Source organism: Lissotriton helveticus, chromosome 2_1, assembly GCF_964261635.1.
Source record: "Lissotriton helveticus chromosome 2_1, aLisHel1.1, whole genome shotgun sequence".
Lineage (NCBI taxonomy): Eukaryota > Metazoa > Chordata > Amphibia > Caudata > Salamandridae > Lissotriton > Lissotriton helveticus.
The window spans coordinates 313,756,836-313,783,827 of record NC_136059.1 but is presented as its reverse complement, the minus strand read 5'-3'; the positions used below and the strand labels follow the sequence as shown (position 1 = coordinate 313,783,827).

Genomic DNA, 26,992 nt, shown 5'->3' with positions numbered 1-26,992 from the left:
TCCTTGACCTCCTTGAACAATTTTCCCCTCACAATACCTTTGTGCGCGTTCACCGACTTCAGGTTGTCCGCCCAGCGAGCAATCCGAGGGCCCTCATAGCCCAGCCGAAACCCCTCCCGAAAACCTCGACGCAACACCTCCGCATCCTCCGCTTGCGGATATGCCGCCAACCAGGGCTCCATCCGCTCCACCCTAACCGGCGTACGAGCCTTTTCCCAAAGCTCCGGCTCCCCCTCTGCCCCCTCCCCTCCCGCCACCCTGCCCACCCCCGATTGATGGACCTCCTTGCGCGGGCTGCTGGCCCGGTGGGCCCCCGAGCCCCCAGCAACGCATCGCCGGGTGCCGGCGTCCGCATTTTGAGCACTCATGCCGAAAACGGCATGCCGCCCGCCCGCACGCTCCTCTATTGAAGTCCCAACAGGCCCCGATCGTGGCCTGGCCGGAGGACTCCCCCTGCCCCACCCCCCCACGGGTGGGGCGAGCGGCAAAGGGGGGCGACTCGAACGGCAAACCGCTGGCCGTGTAAATGGTGCGGCCGAACTTGGCCCCGCCCATCGTCTGCTGGTACAAGTCCGCATCCAGCTCCCCCCAAAGCGCCTCCGGGTCAGCCGCCATGCGCGCCCGGAACTCCTTATCATAGTGCGACCACGCAAACCCGCCGTATGTCACCTGCGCTCTCCGCACCACATCCATGTATTTGAAAAGCGCCACGGACCGGTCCGGAAACTTCTCGCAATACACACTCGCGTATATGAAGAAAGCCGCCGACCAGTTGTCCAGCGTCAGCGCCACCTTCGGGCGCCTAGCTAATTCCTGCTCTTCCTCCTTCGACCCTTCCTTAGACGTCAACTCCCTGTGGAGCAGCTTCAATATGTCAATGTACTCCCCCTTCCAAATCTTTTCTTTCGTCGCCAACGACAGGTGCGCCCCGAGCGGCTTCGTCAGTCCCATGTACGGCAACTTACGCACCGGCACCACACAACTCTCCTTCCCCCCACCGGTTGTGTCCTTCCCGCCGATCGTCGTCGACTCGCCCCGCACGCCTGCCTCACCGGCCGCCGCGCTGTCCGTGCCCACTCCCGCGTCCTGCACGTACCTTCCCCGCACCAGCCGCCAGCCGTCCTCACCTTCGCCCCCCGTCCCTACTGACCTGCACACAGCGCTGCTTGCCACTCCCCGCACCGTCTCCCGTCATACCTGGCGTCAAGGTCGGCGTCCTTGCCGGATCCCGCCGCCTAACCAGAGGAGCTGAGGGGGCCGTCACTCTAGGCACTTCACGCCGCACCGGAACCTGTAATATACTGCCAACAACATTACTCGACCCCCCCTCCTCCCGAAGCTCCCCTTCCTCCGCGGACTCTCCATCCGCCTCCACACAAACCCGCCCCCCCCCTGGGGAGTCCAGCCGGCTCAAACCCGCTCTCTCCCGACACACCCGCATCAAGGCACCCAAATCCACGCCTGTCCACAACACACGCATCAAAGTCAGAAACATGCGCATCCATCCTCATTCCCCTGTCCCCGGCGGCCGTATAAACCCTTCGGGGAGGGGCTTGCGGAGACGACTCCCGCCTCCAGTCGCCGCCCTCATTAGCCAGGTCCCTCGCTGGAGCTCGGCCGCCCGCACCAGACAGAGCCGGCCCATCCTCTCGGTGGAATGGAGCCGCATGCTGCTCACCCGAGCGCCTCGCAAACAGTTCCTGCCAGGGAAAAAAGGTGGAGTCCAGCATACCGGGGTGAAAAAACCCACCGTCGCCCCCCACCCCCAACCCCCCCCACTCCCCCAGCCCCACGTCGCCGCTCGCCCCCACCCCGCTGAGTGGCTGCCGCGCCGCGAGGGGACCGCCCCCAAACCCCACCCACCATCCCCGTCCCAGCCCCCCTGTCCACCCCACCCTCCAGACCCCCAGCTGGGCCCCGCACCCCCCGTGCCTCCCCTCCCATGCCCCCGCCGCCGCAAAACCGCCACCCCCCTGTCTCGCCACGCCCCCCATCACCCCCACACCACCCCGGCCCACCCGACTCACCCCACCGCACCTCCGCTTCCCCCCCACCTCTCCCGCTCCCGCCCGTCGCGCCACCCCCCCTCGGCATAGCCCCCACACCCCCCCTCCCTTGCAGCCCCTGCCCCGGGGAAGATGGCCTGCTCGGGCCCACCATGCCCCCACCTTCCTCCGACCCCGAGGAGCCCATCTCCAGCTCCGTGTCCGCCCCTCCCCCCCATCTCCTCTACGTCTGACTCCTCAATCAACAAAGGGGAGGCCACCCCCCCTCTTCCCCACTCCTCCCAGCCCGGGACCCCCCCTGGTCCACCCGCGTCACCCCCGCCGCCCCCCCTGGACTCACCCCCCCCCCGGGCACCTCAGGGCCCCCCGCCCCTGTCTCCCCCACCCCCCTCCCTGCCTCCACATCCACCGACATTGCCTGCACCTCAGGGGCCTCTCCCCCTCCCCCCCTCCCCCACCACTGCCTCATGAACCGGGGCCGCCTGCTCACCCTCCGCCCCCGCACTCCCCCCTTCCCTCCCCTCCATGAACGCCAGCTCCTTCTTTCTCCCACGCCTGCCCGCCCTCGCCGCACCTCTCCGCGCTGTCTTCGGCAGCGCCGCCGCCACGTGTTGCCCTCCGCCCCTCACTCCCCCGCCCCCCCCTACCGCCTCTCTGAGCCGGTCGCGACCGCGGCGGCTCACAAGCCCACACAGCTGCCGCGGCGCCGTTGACAGCGCGCCGCGGCGGCCTTACCTGCACTTCGGGCCAGACGATGTCCAAGCGCCCCGCCTCGCTTAGGAGCCTCAACGCCTCAACCACCCTGGGATCCTGCATAGCCGCCATATCGCCCGACACCGCCTCACCGCAAACTGTAAGGAAACCGCCTTGCCACGTAAACCAGCGCTGACCACGCCGCCTGACCACCGCCGTCCACGCCCACACCACGCACGCCACAGGCCGAAATACAAAATTTGCAAGCTGCCACCCCGGTTGCCGTGTCACTGCACCACAAATGGTGGGCAAACACACAAAATGTCCGGTTTTATCCCAGACCGCCCAAAGGAGCCCCAAAGGAGCCCAAAAAGAGCCCAACCAGCCCAAACAGCCCAACTACGGGAGCCCACAGTGCTCCTATCCCCTCCCCCCCCTACTGCCCCAAATTTCCCCGGGTGGGACAAGCCTCCCGCTGGTCGGCTGCCCCCCCCCCCAAATCCCCATTCTCTAGCACAGCGGGGGAATTCCGGCCGCAGCAGGCGGTTAAAGGTGCTCCTCAGGTCTCCAGGCGGCGAGGGAATCCCTTGGTTTGCATATATTAAGTCCATGCTTTATGAGGTCGACCGCGGCTTGTCATCTTTCTCTAGGATACCCAGAATGCAGCGAAGTTAGTCCTTCACTCCCTGGTTAAAGAGCGTTTAAAGGAGCATTTGCGGTTCCGAGAACTGAAGCGTGTAAAGGCAGATTTGTTATTAGACTTCAGAATTACTCCTGCATATGAATCACTCTTTGACACGTCCCTGGGTGCATCGCCCTGCAACTTTATTTTTATTTGTTTAATGCATTTTTATAAAGCGCGGACTTTACCCGAAGGTGTCAGAGCACTGTACAATAGAACCAGTTACATTACATGAGAGAACTGTTGCAGGAATAGAACAAACAAAAATGGCCTGAAGAGAGTGTACAAGCAAAAGTAAGAATAAATATGACACATTTTACAATGACTAAAGAACTTCCAGGCGAACAATAGCAGGCCATAGAATCAAAACAACGCAGGCAAAAGGAAAACAATTTCAAACAGAGCAAGCACAGGATGTACATCAAAAATATAAACATATGTGACAAATTTACAAAGACTAAAGAACTTCCTGGCAGGGTCTGAGGAGGAGGGAATTAGTTTAACTTTACTTAAAACGGAGGTAGGGGGTCCGGCCTGTGAATGGTTTTTGTGCTAAATGGGATGAGAAATACTCTAGCTCCACTAGGTGTACCTCCTCCTGCCCTTAGTTGATGAAACTCTACATCATTTTGCCTTTTTCGGCCCTGCCTATGTTCGACCCCGTTAAAAATGGCTTTAACCTGTGTGCAAGCTCCTTGGATTCAGTCAATATGCGATTGTACTGCGTATGTTACGCACTAACACGAGGGAAGGGATTGTTATTGCAGTGGCAACATTTTTGCATGCTACCTGGCACGTATGTAACCGTAGTATCCGCAGTTGATGTATGACATGTTTCTGACAGCATTGTTAATAGACACAATCTTTTACTACAGATTTTAAGCACCTGCGCTTTATTCTCTTTTATCGGATCGTTGTTACACTGTTGTTTCTTTTATGATTTCTATGACCTTTATGAATCTTGCTGAATGTTCTCACTGTAAGTGTGCCCAATTCCCTTGTACTGCTTTGGGTTGTCTTATGCTATAATCACCATATTTTCTTACCTAAGCGTGCTGGCACCGGCACTTTGTATGTGATAATGGCACTTTAGATTTTATACATTATGCTATTGTATTTTTTATCTTGTATGTTTGATTTTCATTGTGTTTTATGGATTGTTGTATCCGAAATAAACAGTTTTTGAAGATAAAATAGGTGATTTTTACAAATATTACTTGTGGGCTCTCATGGTGGACATCTTGTTTACTGCCACCTACGGTTAGCGGTATGTTACACACATGTTTCCCTTAGTGCCATTGCAGTTCTTTTGCAATTTATGCAAAGGTTTTTTCTGGTGAATAGGGTGGCCCTGCACTTGTATGAGCTACTTCTGCTACAGACAGTTCTGTTCTTTTTTCATGGGTAATAGGCGCTTCAGCAGCTGGCTGTTACAATACCATTCGGAGGCAATCCGTCTTGCACTTTTTTTCCTATGATTTCTTTGGAGTGTCCAGGGCAACCTATTAATTAATTTCATCTGTTAATTTGATTATTGATGATTTTGTAGGCACGGTTTATAAGCCCTCAGGTGAACACATAACACACACAGGCCACTTTGTCAGCTGTTCACAGTCCAAACCAAGGCAGTTTCTCTCCATATTTGAACTATCTGAAATACCTGTTCCCGTGATTTTAATAAAAAGCTGTTTTTTTATCACTATTATGTAGAGCATTCATAAGGGGAGTTCTTCTAGCAGCATATCCGTCTCCAGAACTACATAGCATAGTTTGGTCTTTGTTTTTTCACGCTGATTTTATATTTCTGGGGTTTATTTATTTATCGAGTTTTATATAGCGCAAACTTGACCCGATAACTGGACCCTCTGTGCTGCTGCTAATGCAACAGGCCATTTTACATTTTGCATTAGGATAAAAAATGCAGTTCATTAAAATAAAATGCAATTGTTTAATGTCCAGAATTGTTTTAATCATATAATGCTCAGGACATAAAATCTACTTCGGCACCCACTAAATCAGCTATATCCATTTTATTTTCGAATATCAAAGCCAAGTGCAATGCTCTTGTAAAATAAAAATGACTAAAATAAATAACTTATCCATTAGCTTGTCATGAAAGTTTTTATGAGCAATAGGAAAATAGAAAGGTGAACTGTACATTTCAAGAAGTACTTCATTTTCAAAAACATTTTGTTCCTCATAGAAATTGGCAAGGACTTGACCTATCCTGCTCCATTATTTCATGGAAAACGTTCGAGCACATTTTTGTCTGGAAATAGTTTTATTATTTTAAGATAATCTGCAAACCCACCTGTGTATTATTGCTCGTCTTGGACAAACTTCAATGCTGAAGATTGCAATGGAATTTAATAAGTAACTTCGTTTTAAGGAAACTGCAGATCAAAGATGTTATTGTTTAACATGTACAGCTAGAAGTTTATTTCAAAGCATACTGTCAATCATTGTGGTATTGCACTGTGTACTGATTTAAAGCTGAATAGAGTGCAGAACATGAAATAAACTGAGACCCTCTGCATGTAGGTACATGGCCAAAAGATTGTCACTGGTAGGACAGATACACAGACCACTGCCATTCGGACCAGGAATAAAGGTCTAAACCTTATTTTATTTTTTAATACATGTAAGTCACCCCTATGGGAAGCCCTAAGCAGCCCATACGGCAGGGTGCATGGTATTTAAAACATTGGACATATATTTTTTACGTTTTACATCTCCTGGTAGTGAAAAACTCCTACATTCATTTCCCACTACTGTAAGGCCTATCTCTTCCATTAAATAACATTGAGTTGCTACATTTAATAAGTGATAACATTCGATTGGGAGAAGGTAAAAAATTCACTTTGCATTCAAATGAATTGTAATTTAAAATCTTCCATAATGATAAAGTTGGATTTTAGATTGCAGTTTTAAAAATGCCACTTTTAGAAAGTTGAGATTTTTCTGCCCAAACGCAAAAGGCCTTTTAGGAGTTTCCAGTTGCCTGGACCTGTTAATGGCTCCCCCATTAAGAATGCAAATTGGGCCCAGACAGTGAACAAGGGGGACTAGGTGTGGGCAGGATGGGCCTCCAGTACACACAATGAAACCTAACACTAGTCTTCTGTGACCATAGACTTCTCTGAGCCTTAGCAGTGGAAGGGAAGAACTTTCCAGTACCAGACATGGGGTAGCCTAGAAAATTCCCCCACTTCAAAGGATGGCACCAGGTATAAATACTGGACCTCTTCAGCCACTCTTCAGTACATTCCTGGACCAGTGGACTTCAGAGGAACAAATGCCTTGTTCCCCAGAGAACTTACAAGCTGCACAAGGCCTCTCTCATTTTCCAGAGGACTCCCCAACTGCTTGAGGCATGCCCTGTTTTCTAGAGGATTACCCTGCTTCTTGCAATGTTACTCCAGAGACTTGAGGCCTGCCTTGTTTTTCAGAGGTCTGCCCTGCTGCTTGAGGCTTGCGTTATGCTCCAGACGACTGTCCTGGTGCTCTAGGCCTAATCTGCTCTCTGCGAAGGAAAACTGGACCTACTCCCTTCATCCCAGGCTACCTTAGTGACTCCAAGGGTCAGTTGGCTGACCTCTTGTTCTGAGCCACAGGGATACAAGGAAGGCCTCCCTGCAACTGCCTAGTTGACCTGTCGCAACTGAACCTGCCTGGACCTACAATTGGACCTGCCTCAGCCCTTCTGGCCTTTGCTGTAGTTAGTCCCTGTGCCCCCAAAAGGTGTCCCTCCACAGGTCCTAGACTGTAGGAAAGTGCCCCTTTTTGCATAGTTAGCCCCCACTTTTTCTTGATGCCTGATGTGATTTAGAACTGTAAGTGCACTGGGTCCCTGCTAACCACAGTCAAAGTGCCAGATCTCTTTCCCAAAAAGGTACCACAATTAGCACAACTTCAACCACCGTTGTAAGTACCTAGTAAATGGTACCTCTGGTATGTAGAGCATGGGTACTGCAGAGGGTCCACTGGGGCTGCAGCACAAATTGTGCCACCTCAGAAACCCCTCACCAAGACCATGTAAATTGCCATTTCAGGCTGCGTGTCTTGGTGCAGATAAAACAGATGAGTCGACATAACACACAGCCCTGTGTGCCGTGCCCTCCTATACTGCATGAAATATAGGTAAGTGACCCCTACTGCAGGCCTTACAGCCCTGTGGCAGAGTGCACTATGTCCCATATGTGGACATAATTGCACGAGCCGTTATGATCCTGCAATAGTTGAGTCATTCTTGGATATTGTAAGTGCACAGGGAAGCCATAAAGAGTACATGGGCTGGATACTTGTCTCAAGTTTCCTAGCTCCATGATGGCTTCACTGTAACCTAATATGTTAAGTACCAAACATCTTATCTTAATAAATCCTCACAGGAGACCCTTTAGAGGGTCCTCTGAAAACCTACCAAGCACTGATGTGGTCTCTGACTAGTTGTAGTCAGCCTGCCCCCACCAGTCATGTTTCTGACCTCATGGGCTGAGAGTCTGCGCTCACAGTGGCTAGAAACAAAGCCTGCTCTGGGCAAAGGTGCTTCACACCTCTTCCAGGCCAGAATGGTCTTTCAGAGTGGGAAGCTTCAAAGGCAATGCCACTTTTGAAGTTTAGCCATGGCTTTCCCAGATAGTGGGAGATGCCAACCCCCCTGCCCTTCTCCACATTGGCAGGAGGACAGGGAGAAAAATTAGTTAGTTGAAGAGGAGTGTCCCCATTCAGCCAGCACCACCCCTAAGGTGTGGCAAGTGATGTGAACCCTTCTCCTGAAAATACACCATTTTGGGGTAGTGTGAAAACAACCAGGGCAAGGGTAGTGCCCCTTCCCACTGTAAGTGCCACTTAGAGGATGGACAAGAAGAAGAAAAGGACAAAGAAGAACTGCTGCCCAAGAACTGAACCCTGCTGCAGAAGAAATTGGCCCCAAACTCTGCCTGCTTCCTCTAAGACTCGATAATCATGGTGTGCTGTGTCGTCCTGAACCTGTGAAGACTCCAAGAACCCTGGAGCTCCTCCAACCTTTGGCAAATTGCCACAAACGTCCCTTAAGAGTGAAGGTATCACTCCCCCGCACACCACAGGCACTGATCCCACTGAGTCTAGTTTGCTGACTTGCTGCTCCCCAGCGACTCCGAAGCAGCACCCAAACCAGACAAAGTACAACAGCTCTGGAAATTCAGATCTCCACCAAATTTAGAGACACAAAGCCGCTACCAAAGCCGCACCATACCAATACCTGGGTACCATACTCCCCTTCAGCAAATAACGAGATGAAGAGTCTGTGCCGGACTCCAAGTACCCCAGAAGCAAACACCCATCGAGGGACACGCACGTTACTCGGCTGACCTAACTGCCCTGCACCCGGTCTGACCAGCCCCGGTAACAACAACTCATCTCTGCTCTCATTGTCCTGACACCCTTGCGGCCTCCTCCCTCCAGTGGGACCCACTGAACTTGCCTCTTTGTCCTCCTGTGCAGTGTCTTTCCAGGTGCCCTCCTTCGTCGTTCAGCTACCAACAACTTCAACACCCTGATCCTGGCCGAATCCGGGAAACTTATTGTGGTAAATGGTTTCTATATCTTTTCCCTCTCTACCACTGCATCAGAATGTCCTGTGACATCATGGAATGTTTGAGTGCCTTACTGTGGCTAGATTGTCAGTTGGTCATCTCAGGCTGAGGAGCTGGTAGCTCGCTCCTGGTGGGGTTTTCTCCTTGTATCTTCTTACCTTATAACTTGCCACCTATCTACCTGCTAATAAAGAGGGATCTACTACTACACCTGGACTACGGATCATCATTTATGTACCACAGTTTGGCGACGTTTCTTGGACTAATCTACGCTGCAAGGAAAGAGGATTGAAACTTAGCTTTTAGGAAACCAAGGACTGTTCTGGGACTCAGTTAAAGTGAAAGCAGAAAAAAGCTAATCTCTTCAAGGAATCGTAGAAACGCCCAGTAAACCCCACCAGCGTCCTTCTCAACTTGGACAGCCTGCAACCTGGGCGTTCGTGTTGTGAAAGAGTCAACTGCCATTTCGCTGTCATCTGGAGACTGTCTGTTTCCAGCTACAAGAGCCATTGTTTCAGCGGGCCTGATCACCCTGTTGTGCCTTCCGGTTTTCTTGTGTGCATTGACAGTTCGCTTTGACTATAGCCACTGTGGATGTAGTGTCTTTTCACACAGTGTGGGCACTTCTCCTCCTGTGAGCGCTTTCTGTGTTTACTCTTCTTGAGGTGCCCTGGCGCTAGCAGTACACTCTTAATCACAGCAACCATTATCTGTGAAGTCACGTCTTTTCCCTACTTCTATGTTGGTGAGTGTTTTATTTTTATTTTTTCTAGTTGGTTTATGAGGAATTTTGCCCTGAGCGACTTGTTCAGTGTATCGTTGGGACTAGGCGGATCTCGCCATTAGAAACATGAGTGGCCGCCCCTCCATCACCGTGGTGCCAGCATCTTACAATTTAGAAATGCACACGGGGCGCACGTATAACTTTGAAGGCATGAGTGGTCGCCCCTCCTTCACCGTTGAGCTGACATGTTTAAATTTGAAAATGCGCACAAGCCGCGCACATCTTACCTCTTCACGAGCGGCATTATGTCATATCTCTATGATGTGACGTCTGTCTTTGTTCCTCTTGCCTTGGCTGCCCTCAGAAGTCTTGGCGCAGCAACGTGCCTTGAGCCATTCGGTGTGCGTCATGCGGACGTACCGCCATTTTGGGATTGCATTTGCTTTGTCAGTCTGCGGCAGCTTCGTGTGCAGTTTTTCCCGCACAAGCGTTGCCAACCACATTGTAATTTTAATAAAGTTGCAAGCATAAAGCGAAATTGGCATGTCGTCTCGCGGATTTGTTGGTGCCTGTGCTGGGACTGTCGGAGTCACTATGGAGTCGTCGCGTTTGTCTCAGTTTCTCTTCCTCTCCAATGCTGGTGCAGGGACGGTGGATGTCTCAACTTTAGATGAACTCCTGCATCAGTTTTCTTGTCTTGGTTGAAGGTTTCGTTTCCTTAAACAGAGGATCCCGTGGCCTTCTTTTCAGTACTTGCCTGCACGTCATCCCACTTACCTTCCTGGTGTGAAGTCACTCATCGGAGCTTATGGACAATCCTGGCTATGAAGACCTCGGGTGAGAAATCGCTCACCGGAGCTAAACTCTTGTTTTTTTTCCATTTGCTTATGCTTCAATTTATTTGTATTTCACTGTTTGTTGTGGGTTGGTGTGTCTGTTCAGCATAATGGATTGTTCCATCTACTTTGGGAGGTTGTTAGAGTGTTTTCCCATTTGTGTGTCCTTGTCAGTTGTTATTTTGTGCTTTACCCTACCATCGGGAGTTCGGGTTGGGTTCCTAAGGCAACGTCTTAACCCTACGGTGTACCCTTATTTAGGGGAGGGTGTGTGTGGCCAGTCAATGCCATATTTTGAATCTAAGGCGATGTTGTACCTTATGGTGTACCCTATACATATAGGGGATGTTGTAGTCTTGGTCTCACAGAGTGTGTATCCTGTGTTTCACCCTGCTTGGGCAGCTAGGGTGTTTGTGTCTAATCAATGCCCCATTCATGTACTAAGAGTTAGTACCCTATGGTGTACCCTTTTGTTAGGGGAGATTTTGGGGAGGTTTTAGTGTCAGTCAGTGCCAAAGTTTTGTTTCCTAGGGTCATGTTGTTACTCTTTGAAGAAGTTACGTCACACATTGTTAATGTGGTGTACCCTTTCATTAGGGGAGGTTGTTTGCATGTAACTACTATTCTTAGGAGTTTCAAGGATTAGTATCCTTTGGTTTACCCTTTTCTGGGGAAGGTGGTGTGCGTGGTCAGTGCCACCATTAGGTGATGTTGCGTTGAACAGTTTTTACATTGTTCAATGGTGTACCCTTTTGTTAGGGGAGGTTGTCAGTGATTGTCAAAAGTTGCATCACTCTATTTTTGTCTTGTTCCATCATTAGGTGAAGTTGCGTTGAACAGTTTTTACATTGTTCAATGGTGTACCCTTTTGTTAGGGGAGGTTGTCTGTTATTGTCAGAAAGTTGCATCACTCTATTTTTGTGTGAAGTTGCGTTGAACAACTTTTACATTGTTCCATGGTGTACCCTTTTATTAGGGGAGGTTGTCGTGATGCACTAGTCTGTTTGTCTATCTTGTTTTTGCTACAAGTTGTACCTTTCCTTTAGGAAGGTGGTTGTAGCCTCGTCGCTGATAGCTACTTTTCCCTTGGACATCTGGACCTGGCATATATCTTATTGTGCTTACTTCCATCTGCACACATTTTGTCTTTTGGTTGTTACACCCTATTTGGCTTACCAGGATCGCTACCTTGTTTTATTAAGGAGGGTGGATGGGCATGTAATGTCATTTGCATTCTTGTGTTTTGACCAACCATGACCATTTGTGCATCTTATGAATATCTTTCTACATGCCTCTTTTAATTTTCTTTGTTTCTACTTCCCTGCTTAAGTTTCCTTCTTTTCATATTATCTCTTTGACTTGCTCTTGGGTTTACAGTTTCCTCTGAGTCCTTCTGCTCCGTCTTTACTTCTTACTTGCTGTTGTTCGCTAACAGAAGAGGATGTGTGGTAAATGGTTTCTATATCTTTTCCCTCTCTACCACTGCATCAGAATGTCCTGTGACATCATGGAATGTTTGAGTGCCTTACTGTGGCTAGATTGTCAGTTGGTCATCTCAGGCTGAGGAGCTGGTAGCTCGCTCCTGGTGGGGTTTTCTCCTTGTATCTTCTTACCTTATAACTTGCCACCTATCTACCTGCTAATAAAGAGGGATCTACTACTACACCTGGACTACGGATCATCATTTATGTACCACACTTATGATCTTCTGCTGCTGGAACTTTGGACCTGGTCCTGCTGTCAACCTAAAAAGAGACAGTGAACTTCGTGAAAGCATTGCCTGATTTTATATTCATTTTTCTGCTTTTCCCCATTGACTACACCTGCTTCCTTCTCCCACTTTCTTCTGCCATTTTATCTTCTTCTGGTTTTTGATGCTCTTTCTTTCAAGCATCCTTGTTCTTCTTTATGACCTATCCACATTTTCTTCCACTCTTTCTTTTTACTCCTGATTTTAAACCTTACTAATATTGCTCTTCCATTTCCATCTATTCTCGAATATCACTCAGCACCACCGAATGCCACAGCATCACTCAGCACCACTGAATGCCACAGCATCACTCTGTGCAACCATTCAACTACAACTGGTTCTAATATGTTCTCTCAATGTTTCAAGCTTTATTACAAATGTCACAAAAAGATGTTAATATTTCACTGCTGTTCTTGGATTTTCATCACAATAAAATACACTGAACATAATCTTCCAAAAAGTTATTTTCAAAAGTTTAAGCTATTGCCATTATAAATTACAATAACTTTTATTTAAGTATTAATTATTAAAAAAAATAAAAGCCATTGTTATTTGTAAAATTAATGCAGCTAAGTCATGTAAATACAACACATATTGCATTACAAATGCTATAGGTGTCAGGTTTGCGAAAGTTAAAACTATTGGCATTGTAAATGACAAAGCTATTAATTACGCTATTTTCAAAACCAACACATAAATAAAATATTTGTCATTTACAATACCAATAGCTCAAACTTTCGTAATGCGAGACCTATTGCATTGCAAATGCTTGTTATTGAACCAATTGATTCCTCTTGTTACCTCGGTCTTCGGTCTTTGATATCCTTCTCTCAATTCTTCTAATTTTTCCTCCCTCTCCTGTTTATCCTTTCTCTCTCTTCTCCTGTTTTGTTCTCTTGCTCTTCCAACTTCTCTCCCAATCCTATTCCTAATCCTTGCAAAACCCTTTTTACAAGTCTGAAATACCTTCTAATTCATAAAAGGAGGTTTGGACATTGTACGTTTTACGGTTACAAAAAGTTCCAGTGCAAGACTTACCATATTACATTGTTAACAAGTTAAGTATGGTTAATTGTATGTTTATTAACATTAAACATCTTTTTTAGTTAGGAAAAGTTTATTGAAAACAATAAGTGAAGTACTGGACTATACTGTTCGATTGTCTGCAGTAAAAGGAAGAGAAATACAATTATTTAGTTAAGAATACAGAGCTTTAGATAAAACAGCCTTTGCTAGCTGTTGCAGGGCTAACAATGGGTGCTGATTACGATAGGAAAGGTCAGCTTCCATGAATACTCTGTTAATTAAACAAGAGACAATGAGTATGCTATGAGATTACTAAAGCTGCTGCCAGCTTGGCTTTCATAAATAGACTGCTAATTAAACAATAAGCTATAGCTAAGTTCAGATATGTTTGAAGCTTTTCATTACTAATTATACAATGGGCATTGGTGAAGCTCTGCTGAGGCTGTCATTATGATACCATTTTCGTGAAAAATACAAAAGATTTCTCAGGCTACTGTGAAATACGGGTTTTATGCTACTGCATTTCGTGCTTCAGAAACAACCCAACATTTAATATATAGTTTAAGAACAGACGTACAGAGTACGGTGGGCTACTTATTGCTGTTGTTGATTGTGAGGAACAGCTATAACTCACAAGAGGTGTTTTGAGTGGGTCATGGTGACCCTCTTTTCCCTCAACAGCAGTAATAAATAGCATATTACATGCCATGCTATTTGTTTATGTGGATTAGTTCTAATTGAAGGTATACAACTATACACTGAGCGCAAGGTTTTACATATATGCAATAGTTAGACTGTAAGCGAATGGCTCCAGTTGTTTCTGATTCTAGAATAGAATCTGTGAGTAAATAAGTGTTGTTTTTCAAGGCAGGTGCACTGTACAGTGGTAATAATGAGGGATGAACCTAGAATATTAACGCATTTAATAGATTACATAATTACCTTAGATTATGAACACCGGTTTCATGTTACATTGAAGCAAGATAGGCAGTTGCTGTCCTTGTTCAACAGCTAGCATGTAGGATGTGGGTGTCTAGTCATATAGCCTGTCCCTTCGCTGGGTGGTAACTGCCCATCACCATGGAACCAGGGCCAGTCCCGTTCAGGCTCCCTTGCCTCCCATGTCACTGGGATAGTAGTCATTCAAAAGTGCAGAAGAGTTGAGTCAAAGCATCCCCACAGGTATATTTATTTATTTATAGGTTTTATATATAACGCTAGCTAGACCCGAAGGTATCTGAGCGCTTTACTTATAATGTGAGATCGTTAGATTGAAGTACATACATATATACAGACAAAGAAAATTGTTAGGCAGTCAAGGTAGTTACACTATAAGGAGATTAGAACAGCATAAGTTAATGGAGTGAATGACCTAGTAGACAACTGAAATGATCAATTGACTGCCGCAACAGGTCTAGTCAGATTGGGTGTGGGCTTTGGGAAAATAACTCAGTTTGTGTGCATATTAAAGTATTTGTTGAGCAGTAGGTATTTAAGGTCCCATTTGACGCAGGAAAAGGAAGGGTTGCAGCAGACATCTCTAGGGATTGAGTTACAGGTGCTGGGTGCATTTCTAGAGAACACAGGTGTCTGTCAGGACTTCCTTTTCAATTAGGGAGATATGAGAAGAAGTAAGCTGGAGCTTCTCAGAGTCCTGTCTGTTCCTGCTTTCCAAAGTTTGGTATCTAGATAGCTGGGGTTATGAGCGTGGAGGTCTTTGTGGGTGATGCAAGCAGTCTTGTAGATATATTTCCTTCGATGGGAAGCCAGTTGAGGTTCTTGATGGCCTGTGAGATGAGCTAAAACCATTTAAAACCTGTTAGGAGCCTGGCAGCCGTGTTGAGAACTGTTCTTAGTGGGCAAGGGGAATTTTCTGAGTTCCTTTGAAGATGGTGTTGCCATAACCCAGTTTGGAGAGGACTAGAGAATGCACTACCGTCTTGAAATCATCACGGGAATTAATGTTTTGATTTTCTTGGTGTTTTTGTCCAGGGTGATGGCCAAGGACTTTACAGAGTTGGATAGTGTGAGAGAGCACATTCTTAAGACAATCTTGGATTGGTAGAGAGTTGTTTTAGGGGAGAAAAGTAGTAGTACCGTTCTGTTGGGGTACAACTTCAAGTGGTTGCTATAAGCCAAGTTTGTATCTGGATTAATGTGGCGTTCAGATGTAGGATGTCATAATCCTCAGGACTGGACGAGAAAATTCGAAAATTGCAAATGCTTTGTGATAGATAAATTATAGACTGACAGGCGGCAGCCTTTACTTCCAACATGGCAGCCACCATTTGCATAATGGTGTACTGAGCTTGGATTTCACTGCAGGTTAGCAGTTTAGATGTTGTGTGTTTTTCAAATGAGACATGGCAGCCTAAAAGAGAACAGAGGAGGTCTAGGTGACCCACTCTAACCATGAGGTGCTCCTTCTCCAACTTTACCATGGGATGCAGAAGAACTATCTCACATGCACTGCCTAATCTCTTGAATCGTGGGAGCCAGCAGCTCCCAGGCCATCAGGAAAAGCCCTCTTGTCCTCAGGCTGAAGCCTGATCCTGGAAGCACCATCACCATTACCCGCACTAAACCCCCCCATTGCCCGTGGGTAAATGGTTGAGGTGGGTGTCAGAACAGCATCTCTGCAGCAGTAGGCAGGTAGTTGGGTACTGAACAGAGCTGCAATGCTGCATCTCCTTCAGCCCACGACTGCTGGTACCCGGCTCAGAATGCCTGCCTGGTGGGGCCCTGTTTCATGATCTCCCTCTCACCGTCCCCTGCATCTTTCCCAGTAAGCCGGCAATGTTGCTATGTTGGGAACAGGCGACTGGGAGCCTCTAACAGAACTCACGCTTGCGATGTCCTTCTAGGCGCTCCATCCCACCGCCGTCTTGGGCCCCTCATCATATTATTCCCTCTGCCTTTCTCAGAGGCGGACATCCGGGGCTTGAAATGGGCAGGGATTGCTGAACCTGGGTGCCTGACAGTCATACAGCTTTGGAGTCATGGAAGTTTCCGAGTTAAGACTGATGTATAACTTATGCTGGAGTAGATACAGTCACACTGTAAAACACTAAAGCAGACTAGGCACGAGGAAGGATTTTCACTGCTGTAAGAGAACTTTATTTCGACTATAACTCAAAGGGGCCACTTTTCCAGCTCGTAAGGGGCTGTATGGCACCCCGTATGATGGTAGCGCCAGAGACATTCCCTTGAGTTGGCACTGAAGGTTGAAGACTATGGAAAATGGATTCAGAACACACTGAAGAAAACCTGGAACATATTTTTAGGGAATAATATGATCAGGATGCAACACATCTCCCTCTTTTATAATAATGAAAATAAAAGAGAGAAAGTGAAATTAATTACAATATGTCCTGATGGTGGTAAAATCAAGATTACTAATTAGCAATACATAGAGAATGAATAACTGTGAAATTATATCATATCAGGATTACTAATTAGTAGTTCATATAAATGAATAACTGTGAAATTATTTCATGAATTTAGTAATCAACAATTAGATGACTAATTATAAGTAATATCATGAAATAATATTATATCATTACGAAAGATGAATATTGGAATGATATCTTCTCGTATAAAACCAGAGAGTAATCATATACAACCATTCCTCATTATAAATAAAAAACCCAACTTATCACTAATCACGGCAATTGGCCAGACTGTCATGAACAGCAACAAAAGGGATATAAATTAAACAAGGTGACGTCCCTATAGAATAACATTTTTAGGACGTAGGAGTTATCACGTTATTCAAACACTTTTATATTAAGTATAATGAAAATTACGCATAACACCTAATGCATGGGTATATGGTTTCCTAACCACTCTCTGTAATTGAACACCTCTTATTGAAAAGAGCACTTGTGTGGTTCAATAATAAAAACGAGAATAATTTTAACTGAGGACTCTGTCGCCTCATATAATAAACATAACTGAGGAAAATGGAGCATCTCAAACCATGAGCACGTATGTGGCTCCGTAACATATGTATCATATAATTCCAATTGGAGAACTAAACTTCTGTAAATATAGGAGCACCTCAATCTATGAGCACGTATGTGGCTCCGCAACTTATGCATCATAAAATTCCAACTGGAGAATTTAGACTACTGTAAATATAGGAGCACCTCAATCTATGAGCACTTATGTGGCTCCACAATAAAATTTTATACACATTGAACTCCTCAATGTTTAAGCAATATATGTAGACTTTGCACTATTTTGCAGTAAATTGTGAACTCCTCTATTTTTTTTTTATAATAGAGCACTATTAATTAAGTGGTTCATCAATAAATTTCAATAACTTGCAGTAAATTGTGAACTCCTCTATTTTTATAATAGAGCACTATTAATTAAGTGATTCATCAATAAATTTCAATAACTTAATGAATACCTCAAATTAATTGAGCACTAATGTGGTTCATTTACATTAATAAATTTAAACTTTGTTAGAACTCAGCATAGTAAACCTGACTCTTAAAATCAAGCATTAAATAAAATAATATAAATAAACTAATTCATCAATTTCAGTACTCAACTATCTAAGCTGTATATAAATAAATAAATCATTCTGAATTCAAATTAACCAAAAAACCAATTTCTCAATTGCAGTAAATAACTGTTTCATAAATCACTAGAACATAACACGTACATTAATGTTTATATAACTGTGACTGATGGAAAATAAGAATTTAAAATAATAAAAGTAGTCACCGTTGTCATATTAATTGTAATGAATTGCGAGGCTTGAATATTAACAGTACCTTGTCTCTTGAAAAATAAATGAAAATATCTTTGGTACTTGCAGGGTTTAGATTAGCATAGCGTGTCAATCGCTGTGACACGATGATGAAAACGAAAGCAGACACCCAGATAAGGAAAAACTTCATGTCAGAAACGCTGTTGGAAATGAAAGGCTCGATCTATGACTTATTAGCGTATTAATTGTCTTTTACATCGGAAAACTCTTGGAAAATGATGATGGCACGCAGCAACCTTCACACTGTCATGTCTTCGCCCCGATGGCTCACAATGAAATTGCACTTGATGAAAGGCAATGACTCATAGGCTGAGAAGATGTGTTGAAACAAAGGCGGTGAGTCATAGGCTGACATCACGGAAATAGAACCCGAGGAGAGCTCCCCTTCGCCATCTCCTCGGGACACTCTGAAGACGTCATCATACAGCGTGAAGCAGGGGAAAGGCAAGGATCTCTGGAAACCAACTGACAACTTTACCGTCATTCCAAACAGGACGGTGAGTGTCAGAGTTTCAAATGACAAACGAAGAAATTACACTGAATGTTACAGCTCCATTGAGTTTAGCGCGCTGGCACCTGTTAGGTTGATGGCTCTGGCAGACAATTACCTCTTAAACACTGCTCAAAATAATTTCCGGTTATAAAGAAAATCGGAAGCTTCAGAGTGGAAAGAATTTCGCAGCGTGTACACAAGCTTGTAGATAATGAATTAAAAGGCAGTTATCTTTCCATGAACACAGCGCTCATTTGTTTCACAGCTGCAATTTACTTTTAAATTGTCCAGATTTCTGTCACAATTATCTTCACATGTTATAGACAAAATGAAAGCAGCTGCCTCAAATAAAATGCTTAAAAGTTCACATCTTTGCCCTTACAAAAATAGATAGTCATTTAAGTTTGGTTCTGAACACCATAGCACGAAATATATTTAAGTTTTCCACCGTTTTACTCTGACACTTGTCATAACTTGAAATTTTGACGCTCTTGCTAATAAATTCGCTATTTTAAAATTTAAAGAGTTCCACCAAGTCCAACGCTTGAAACATACCTTTATAGATGTTTCCTGTAGGCTGTCAGATGTGTCATGACACCGGTGGGGCATCAAAAAGCGTTGCTTGTCTTTATATAAATTCTTTTCTTCATATCTTGTAGTTGTAAATTGTAAATTTAGTTCCTTTACGCGTAGTTCTTTCTCTATCGTCGCCATTATTGCATGTTGAAGATGTAATTTACAATGAATAAATTCCTGTAGACGTAGGTATCCTTAAGGTGGTATTTATTAATTATAATTAGATAAAAGGAATATACAGGAGTAGGAATCAGGCCCCACCGGGAGCAGCATCCAGCTGCTCAGCCCACTCAATCAAACTGACTACACTTTCAAATCATGCACACAGTAACATTCCAATGACATCATACATACTCAGGCTGAGCAGCAGGGAATAATATGATCAGGATGCAACAACCCCGTATGATGGTAGCGCCAGAGACATTCCCTTGAGTTGGCACTGAAGGTTGAAGACTATGGAAAATGGATTCAGAACACACTGAAGAAAACCTGGAACATATTTTTCCGCATGAAATCATTTGACGATATATTTAGGGATACAAGTATTTTTTGGCATACTCCTGTGTTGTGAAATTGTTAAGTGCTATTAGGCAGATTGCTGTATGTATTACGCTTTGAGGAAGGGACGGTTTTGACATTAAAGTAACACAAAAGCTCATTCTGAGCCTGCACTTGCGGTCATAATGCATCATAGGCTGGCAGAAGTACACGAGGCAGGGTGGTCTCTGTGAAGATGTATTTTGTATCCTTCGCAGAGTTCTGGAAACGTGTGATTAATGAGGGTCAAACTGTGCTGTGTGGTGGACGATCCCAAGATTAGATGTGTGGGGCTGTTGTCTGCCGCCAGGACGGAGGGCACACCCTGGAGTTTACAGGCTCTTTCACACATAACGCACCACAAATACATAAGAACCACACATGGGATTGTGACACGCTTGCTGCTTGGATGTGCCTGTTCAAAGTCCCTGCTGACGGCGCCTTTCATTGTGTTTTTCTCTCTGCAGCGGAAAGAAGACGTGTACTTTGTGGTGCTGACTAAGGACGCCGGCTCCGGGCTGGGGTTCAGCATTGCGGGCGGAGCCGACCTGGAGCACAAGTGTGTGTCTGTAAGTGATTGCTGACACCACCGAGGCGTCATCCGTCAGAAGGCTGGTGCTGCAAGACATGTGTGCTGACAGGCTCCTCTGGCTAGTGCCATGGGGAAACTCAAGCACTGCCTGGCATGGGTGGTAAAGAGACGCGGCTGCTTTTATCATGAGTATCTGATAGGTGCAAAATCACCCCCTAGAACTAGTCGAATGCATGGGGCAGGAGTTTACACATAGAGTAGGAGGAAAGACAGAGCTGGTGGCCACAGTGGTGCAGTAGGAACATAAATATTAAATGTCCTGATCAACTAATAATGTCCATATTGATTAAAAAATAATACATATATCCATGTATATTACTGTAAAATTAAATCATAGATCTTGTGTTAATCTATTCATATTATAGATTTTATTAAGGCCGTACATTAAGTTAGCATGCAGTTTTATACCAGTATTTATGCATATTTACTATGTTAAAGTTAGGTTGTTTATAGACACAGCAGACAAGGACCCCTTGCCTTCCAAGTTTAGGGAGACAATTTATTCTACTCCCTGTTAATCAAAACAGCAAATTAGCATTCAGTGTCCCCTTACCTTAAGACTATTTCCTAGTCAACTTTCATCTAATTTCCTGAGTGAATTTATATATCATAGTATTCAATAGTAAGATCAGTGTTACTAACTCTGCAGTTATCACTACCCCTACCACTAATGCTGCAATGTCTATAGTAGCTACTACTATTTCTTTCCCTTATAATACAATTAACAAAATAAGTACTGGACTCAATACAACCTAATGTTCTTCTATAACGAGCAGTACTCCTGAACTGCTACCAGTAGTATTCTACTACTGATACTGGCCTTACTAGTAGTGTGCCACTTACTACTACAATTATTGCCAGTACGGAAGCCACTTAACTGCGACCATTGGTTCTATTACTACTACTTAATCATTTGTCCTGAAAAATGTAATGCTGAAACTGCTATTAGCATTGCCTTGTTTACCACTAGTGCTACGTCTACAGATATAATGACTATTGACATTGCCAATATTAACCCCATCCATGCGGCGCATTTTCCCGCTGTGCGCTGCACTTTTAAAAAACCCGCGGTTCATGACGAGCTCAGCACGTCATGAGCGTGCGAGAGGTGTACCTCATGACGAGCTCAGCTCGTCATGATAGTCGAAGGGGTTAATACTACTGGGACCACTTCAAGGGCCATCATTACCGCTTTCAATAATACTGCTCGTTCTACTACCAGTAAGCACAAAACTACAAAAATGAATTGAAGTTAGACTTTTAGGCATAATGAGGACCGACTTAGAGAAGGTACGTTACGGCAAAGAGGAGGAACCAAGCAGGACACTCCCTTACGGAGAGATCAGACACCCTAGACCATCAACAAAAAAAGAGGTTCTCAAAGAAATCACAAACCCCAGTGTTCTAGACTCACTAGCAGACAACTGAGACAAACGTACCAGCAATTAGAATGCAAGGCAATAGTGCTTACAATTTATTCAGAATGTGCCTGCCCTTCTCATTCTAGAGCAAATTCGGAAAACCATGACTTCTGCTCATCTCTCTCACCTTCACCGGCTCCCTGTGCGCACTCGGCCAGCCCTAGGCTTCTGCCAGTAAACCATATGCGGTCTGCATTCTAAATGTTACATGGACTCTTTCTTTACCTTACATACCTCATTGAAATTCCTCCACTCCAGTATCTTACACTATGTTGATATTCCCCAATTCAAGGGAGCTCGCACTGGAGATCATGCATTTTCAAGCTTGCAAGGATCCTCCTGTAATGGAAGAAAACTCATATTCAAAGAACCTTTTTAAAGTTTCATGAATGTAACTCAGCACGTGTGCTTAGACATTAAATGAGGGCCTTCCATATCGCTTACCGAACATCTGAATCAGCTTGTGCATAAAGGTAGGCTGATTAGTAAGCTTGAGGAACTTAATCAAGTCCATCATATCAGCCTAAAGTTCAGGCATTTGCGAATTTCTAAAATATAAATTAATATTGATTCTTGTCTCCCTAAAGACAAAAGAAACAGATCCACCTCTTGCGCTACTGTTGCAGTGCTTGGGTATTCAGCTTTGGTGGTAGACCTTCAAATAGCCATGATTGTTAATCTATTCTTTAATGAAGCAGTGACCCCTGGCCTTTAAACTTGTAACTATGGTTCTTATACCCAAAACTCAAGGGCCTAAAACATCAAATTTCGAACCTGCCTATCGTGTGGAAGGTGGTGGAAAATATTGTCTGGACTAACATTTTAGGGAGTTTTGCTCAATACCTGGAAGTCAAGTTTCTATCTAGGACATGGTATGGAGTCAGCTCTGAAAGACATCAAATTGGGTGCATTGGGCGAGTCCTATCATTTTGGAGCAGTCATCTGTTTTCAACACGGTGAGCATTGTGCTCTCCTTGAAATCATGGATTAAGAGTCAGACATAAACTATGACACTGAGCTCATGAGGCAGCTGGGGGGAATGTGGCAGTTTCCAAGAGTAACCAGCATATACTGTGTGATGCATTCTCCAGTATGTGGGGAAAGCAGGCTGCCTCTTATAAAATCCAAGACAGAGAGTTGGGATAGCATCTTCTCTAGCCACTTTAAGAAACCCAAAAATGCTAGTGCACCTACACAGACAGCTCCGGTAGTAACCTAACAACATCTGGGATTGTATTTTGTTAGTGATCTATCTATGAAAAAAAGTATCTGATGTGTATATAATTTGGAGCTGATTGAAGTTAACTAAGAATGCTATGTCTTTCCTTTACATCTACAGCAAAGTTTATTCACCAGAGCACTAATAGTCTTCACATTAAACTATGCAAATGCACTTTTCAGTATATCCCTGCCGAGCCGAAATGTGCTAGAATCAAGCCAGTTAAAACGTATAATAAGAAAAGTCTAAGTTTGAACTAAGGTTTGGGCTCACTTTGGGGAAACATCATGTATAGTTTATATAGTTTAATTCCTCTACCTTGGCCTACGGTGTGATGTGAAACTAGAGCCCATACAATTTAAAATCAGCTTTTTAGAACTATCGACCAATGGGACCATTAGATCTATCTAAAGCCGCAGACTAATATACCTAAAAGCAAGAAAGTTTAGGCAGTTGGACACACCATGGCCAATTAATTTGAGAAGTTGTTAAATGCTATTCTTAGATGTTTAAACCCCATGGGAGATCATTAGAGAACAAGAAAGGCCTTAAGGAGGATACATTTGTGTTAAAGTAGATATTCCACAACTCTTTGTTCTCCAGATCTCTAGAGTCTTGCCCCGTGCCTTAGAGCCATCATTAGGCACATGTGTGTGATATGAATAATACTTATTACCTAACATTACAGGGCACATGCGCCAACACTATTATATTGCCTTCTTTTTGCTAATTTTACTTACAAAGCCTATGGAAGTGGAACTCTCTTTAAAATAAATCGCAATCCACAGGTTATTTCATTAAATTGATTCAAAGTAAATTGTACACTGTGCAGTTGAATTTAAACTCCATATGTTGACAATACCCAGTACCTTTCCATCACATTTGGGGTGTATAGGGGAGAGTTCCCATGATCTTCATCAGATATCCTAAGACGTGAAGATGTTTTAAGGTAACAAATATATCTGAGATAAAATACAGAAATGGATGTCAGAATTTTTCAGCAGAAGTGTGGATCTATAGTGCACGCTTTAGGGGAGGGGGTGGCTCAGGATTCGCATAGGTAAATATTCTGTACACAGAAAGCGTAGTCAACTCATGCTGCTACCGTTAGAATGCATGGTTGATGTAAAAACGGTAAAAATGTTTTTTAAAAATTGGATATCTACCAGGAGGCAGAGCTGGATATCTCTAGAGTGTAGTGCATTGAAGGACTGCAGTATCTTGCCCGGTTGTCCTTTTCTTGGATATGTACCAAATTATTGCAGTTATAACAGTGCACAGCATTATGGTTATGGTCATGTTGGTTTAGTGATAATATATTGCAGCCATAGTGTTCTGAAATAGCTCCTATTTTGACTCCATAAATGGAACTCTTCATTACGCATACAAGTAGCCCTACCGTAAACCAATATTGGACATGTGGGAATATTTCAAGTGAGATTGTGCATATGGTATTTCATGGGACAGCACCGGCCAATAATATTTGTGTCTGCACATCATTTAATGTCTGCGTTCTCTTCTACTTAGACTGCCTGAATAGACAGCATTCTCCCTTACTTTGGCCTTTTCTCTTAACATAGTGGAGTACATTTTCTGGTAAAGTGACCTGGGGATTCTTTGTTTTATATTGCAGGTACACAGGGTGTTTTCAAAAGGTGCAGCATCTCAAGAAGGAAGCATTGAGCGTGGAGACTGCATCCTGTCTATAAATGGTGTCCCTCTTGGGGGATCGGTGCATGGGGACGCTCTCACTGCCCTTCATCAGGCGAAGCTGTACCAATCCGCCATCGTCGTAATCAAAAAAGTGATATCTAGAGGGCTCCGGTCTGCCCAGCCAGATCCATCTGCTGTGGGGCGGACAATTCTGGTACCTGGAGAAGATGTCTGCAGGGACCTAGGAAAAGGTACGTGCTCAGAACAATTCTAGGTGGAAGTGTTCTTCGCAGGCAAGAAAACTGTGGTTGTTCTTGGAGGTACTTGATGTGACGCATTAAGCCCACCTGTATGTGGCTTACCATTCAGAAAATATTGCTAGAATTTTATAATCCTGCTGTGCACAATTCTGCACTTGGTCAGTGTTCATATTTCCTGAGAAATTTTTATTTTATGGTTTCTTAGAATGTTTCTGGAAAAAATGCTTTGATTTAATCTGCTTTTGAAACCACTAAATCCAGGAAGCCAAAGCGGGTGAATTAAGCGCAGGATCTCTCAAAGATAACCTAGATTCCACCCTCCTCTAAAACACTTTAGGGATTAATTAAATCCGGATTTGGCATTTTTATTTTCTTACTTAATAATATTCTGGGTGAAATAACTGCAAAGGTATGTGCCACAGTTGGAAAAAGGATCACATCGTATTTTTTTTCATTTCAAAAATCTTTATTTCGATCACAGATCATAAAAGATACATAGCATTTATACAAACTTAAAAACTAATTAAACACAGTGTGATCCAATAATTAAGACATTTTAAAACAAGGGGTGGAATAAAACAGTATATGTCTTTCAAAGGGTCTTTTAAACAAGTCTTTTCATCAATCGGCTTCGAATGATCCACATAGAGGTCAAAAATGTTGATAGGGCAAAAACTACAGTGGGGGAGAGGTCTGTCTTTAAAACTCTATAGGCAGGTTGAAAAGATCTAAAACCCAAGTTCCTGAGTAGCGGGACTAACCAGTATTTCCTACTCCTCTCGTAGCCCTTGCAGAAGAAGACAGCATGAACATCATCCTCTTTCGAATGAGCACACATTGGGCAGGATGCTACGGTGGAGCGAGATTGCCATGACGCTGTAAATGATGCTAGGGGAAGGCATCCGTATCTCCATTGTAAAAATAGTTTTCTCGTTAGTACAGGAGAAATAGCGTCTAAAGTGCTTTCAAGACGATAAAAGTCTTTCACTTTTAGGAACAAGTGTGTCAAGGATCCTTCTCGAGTGGCATCAATAGCTCTTGTGAGCATCAGTTCATAATATACTCTCGCTAGTACCTTTTTTGGAGTCTTTACACAAGAGTTTAGAGGATCCGTCCATAGTTCAGAGTATCCCATCTCCTCTAGCATTCCCATGACGTAGATCAACCAAGGGATCCTCTTGGCATTCCGTAGCTCCAGGAATTCCTGTAGTTCTTCTCTGTAGTTTGTAAGGTCTGTGCTACACCACAAACTCCTCCAAAAGGTTAGGGGTTTAAGTCCCAGCTCCTCTGTTATTGGTCGAATTCCCAAGTCTAATCTGCGGGGGAATAGAGGAGTACTCTGGGGAAGGGCAACGACCTGTCTCAGGAATTTGTTTTCGATTGACTGTAACTTGGGGAGTTGAGAGTGACCCCACAGCTCACCCCCATATGTGACACCCGCCCGGGCTTGAATTTTGTAAATATGCATAATTGGGGTTAGTGGGCGATAAAAGGATTTGTTCGCCAGACGCATGGTGCCACCCGCCAACTGAGCCAGTTTGATGGTCACTTTAGTCTGGTGAGACGTCCACGTTAGATGTTCATTTAGGGTAATCCCCAAGTATTCGATATTATGCACGCGTTCTAATTGGACTGTGCCTATCCTGGGTGGGGCTCGATTATGGGGGTTGGGATTTAAAATCATAAATTTAGTTTTTTTTGGGTTGATTTCCAAACCTCGTTCAGAGCAAAACTCTAAAAAGCCATCCAGGATGCGTTGAATCCCCATAGGGGATTTAGACAGCAGCAGGGTGTCGTCTGCAAACATAATTGCAGGCACCCTGCTGCCTGTCAGCTTTGGGGCATCAATATTGGCAATCCTGTTTAGGTGGGCGACAACCCCGTTCACAAAGAGGCAGAACAGGGTCGGTGCGAGCACACAACCCTGTCTCACCCCTCTGCGAACGGGGAGCCTTTCGGTTAGCTTGCCATCTTTGCCACACCTTACGCGGGCATAGTTGTTGTGATGAAGTCTTATCAGGATTGCCAGAATATCACCTGGGATGTTTAGCTCTTCCATAACTCTCCACAGCCTCGATCTGGGTACCAAATCGAAGGCGGCACGGAGGTCTACAAAAATAGTGTATAAAGTCCCGCCCTCGATTACAGCTGTTCTCCAGTAAAGGAGA

General features: G+C 44.6%; 1 protein-coding gene across 1 annotated transcript in view; it reads left to right on the top strand.

The window, feature by feature from the left end:
• The window catches only part of PDZD2 (PDZ domain containing 2), a 1,063,478-nt gene that overhangs the window by 956,000 nt on the left and 80,486 nt on the right, over window positions 1-26,992 (top strand). The window contains exons 21-22 of the mRNA XM_078674899.1: window positions 20,147-20,248; window positions 24,545-24,815. Coding sequence (XP_078531025.1) covers window positions 20,147-20,248; window positions 24,545-24,815 — 373 coding nt within the window. The remainder of the gene's footprint in view (window positions 1-20,146; window positions 20,249-24,544; window positions 24,816-26,992) is intronic.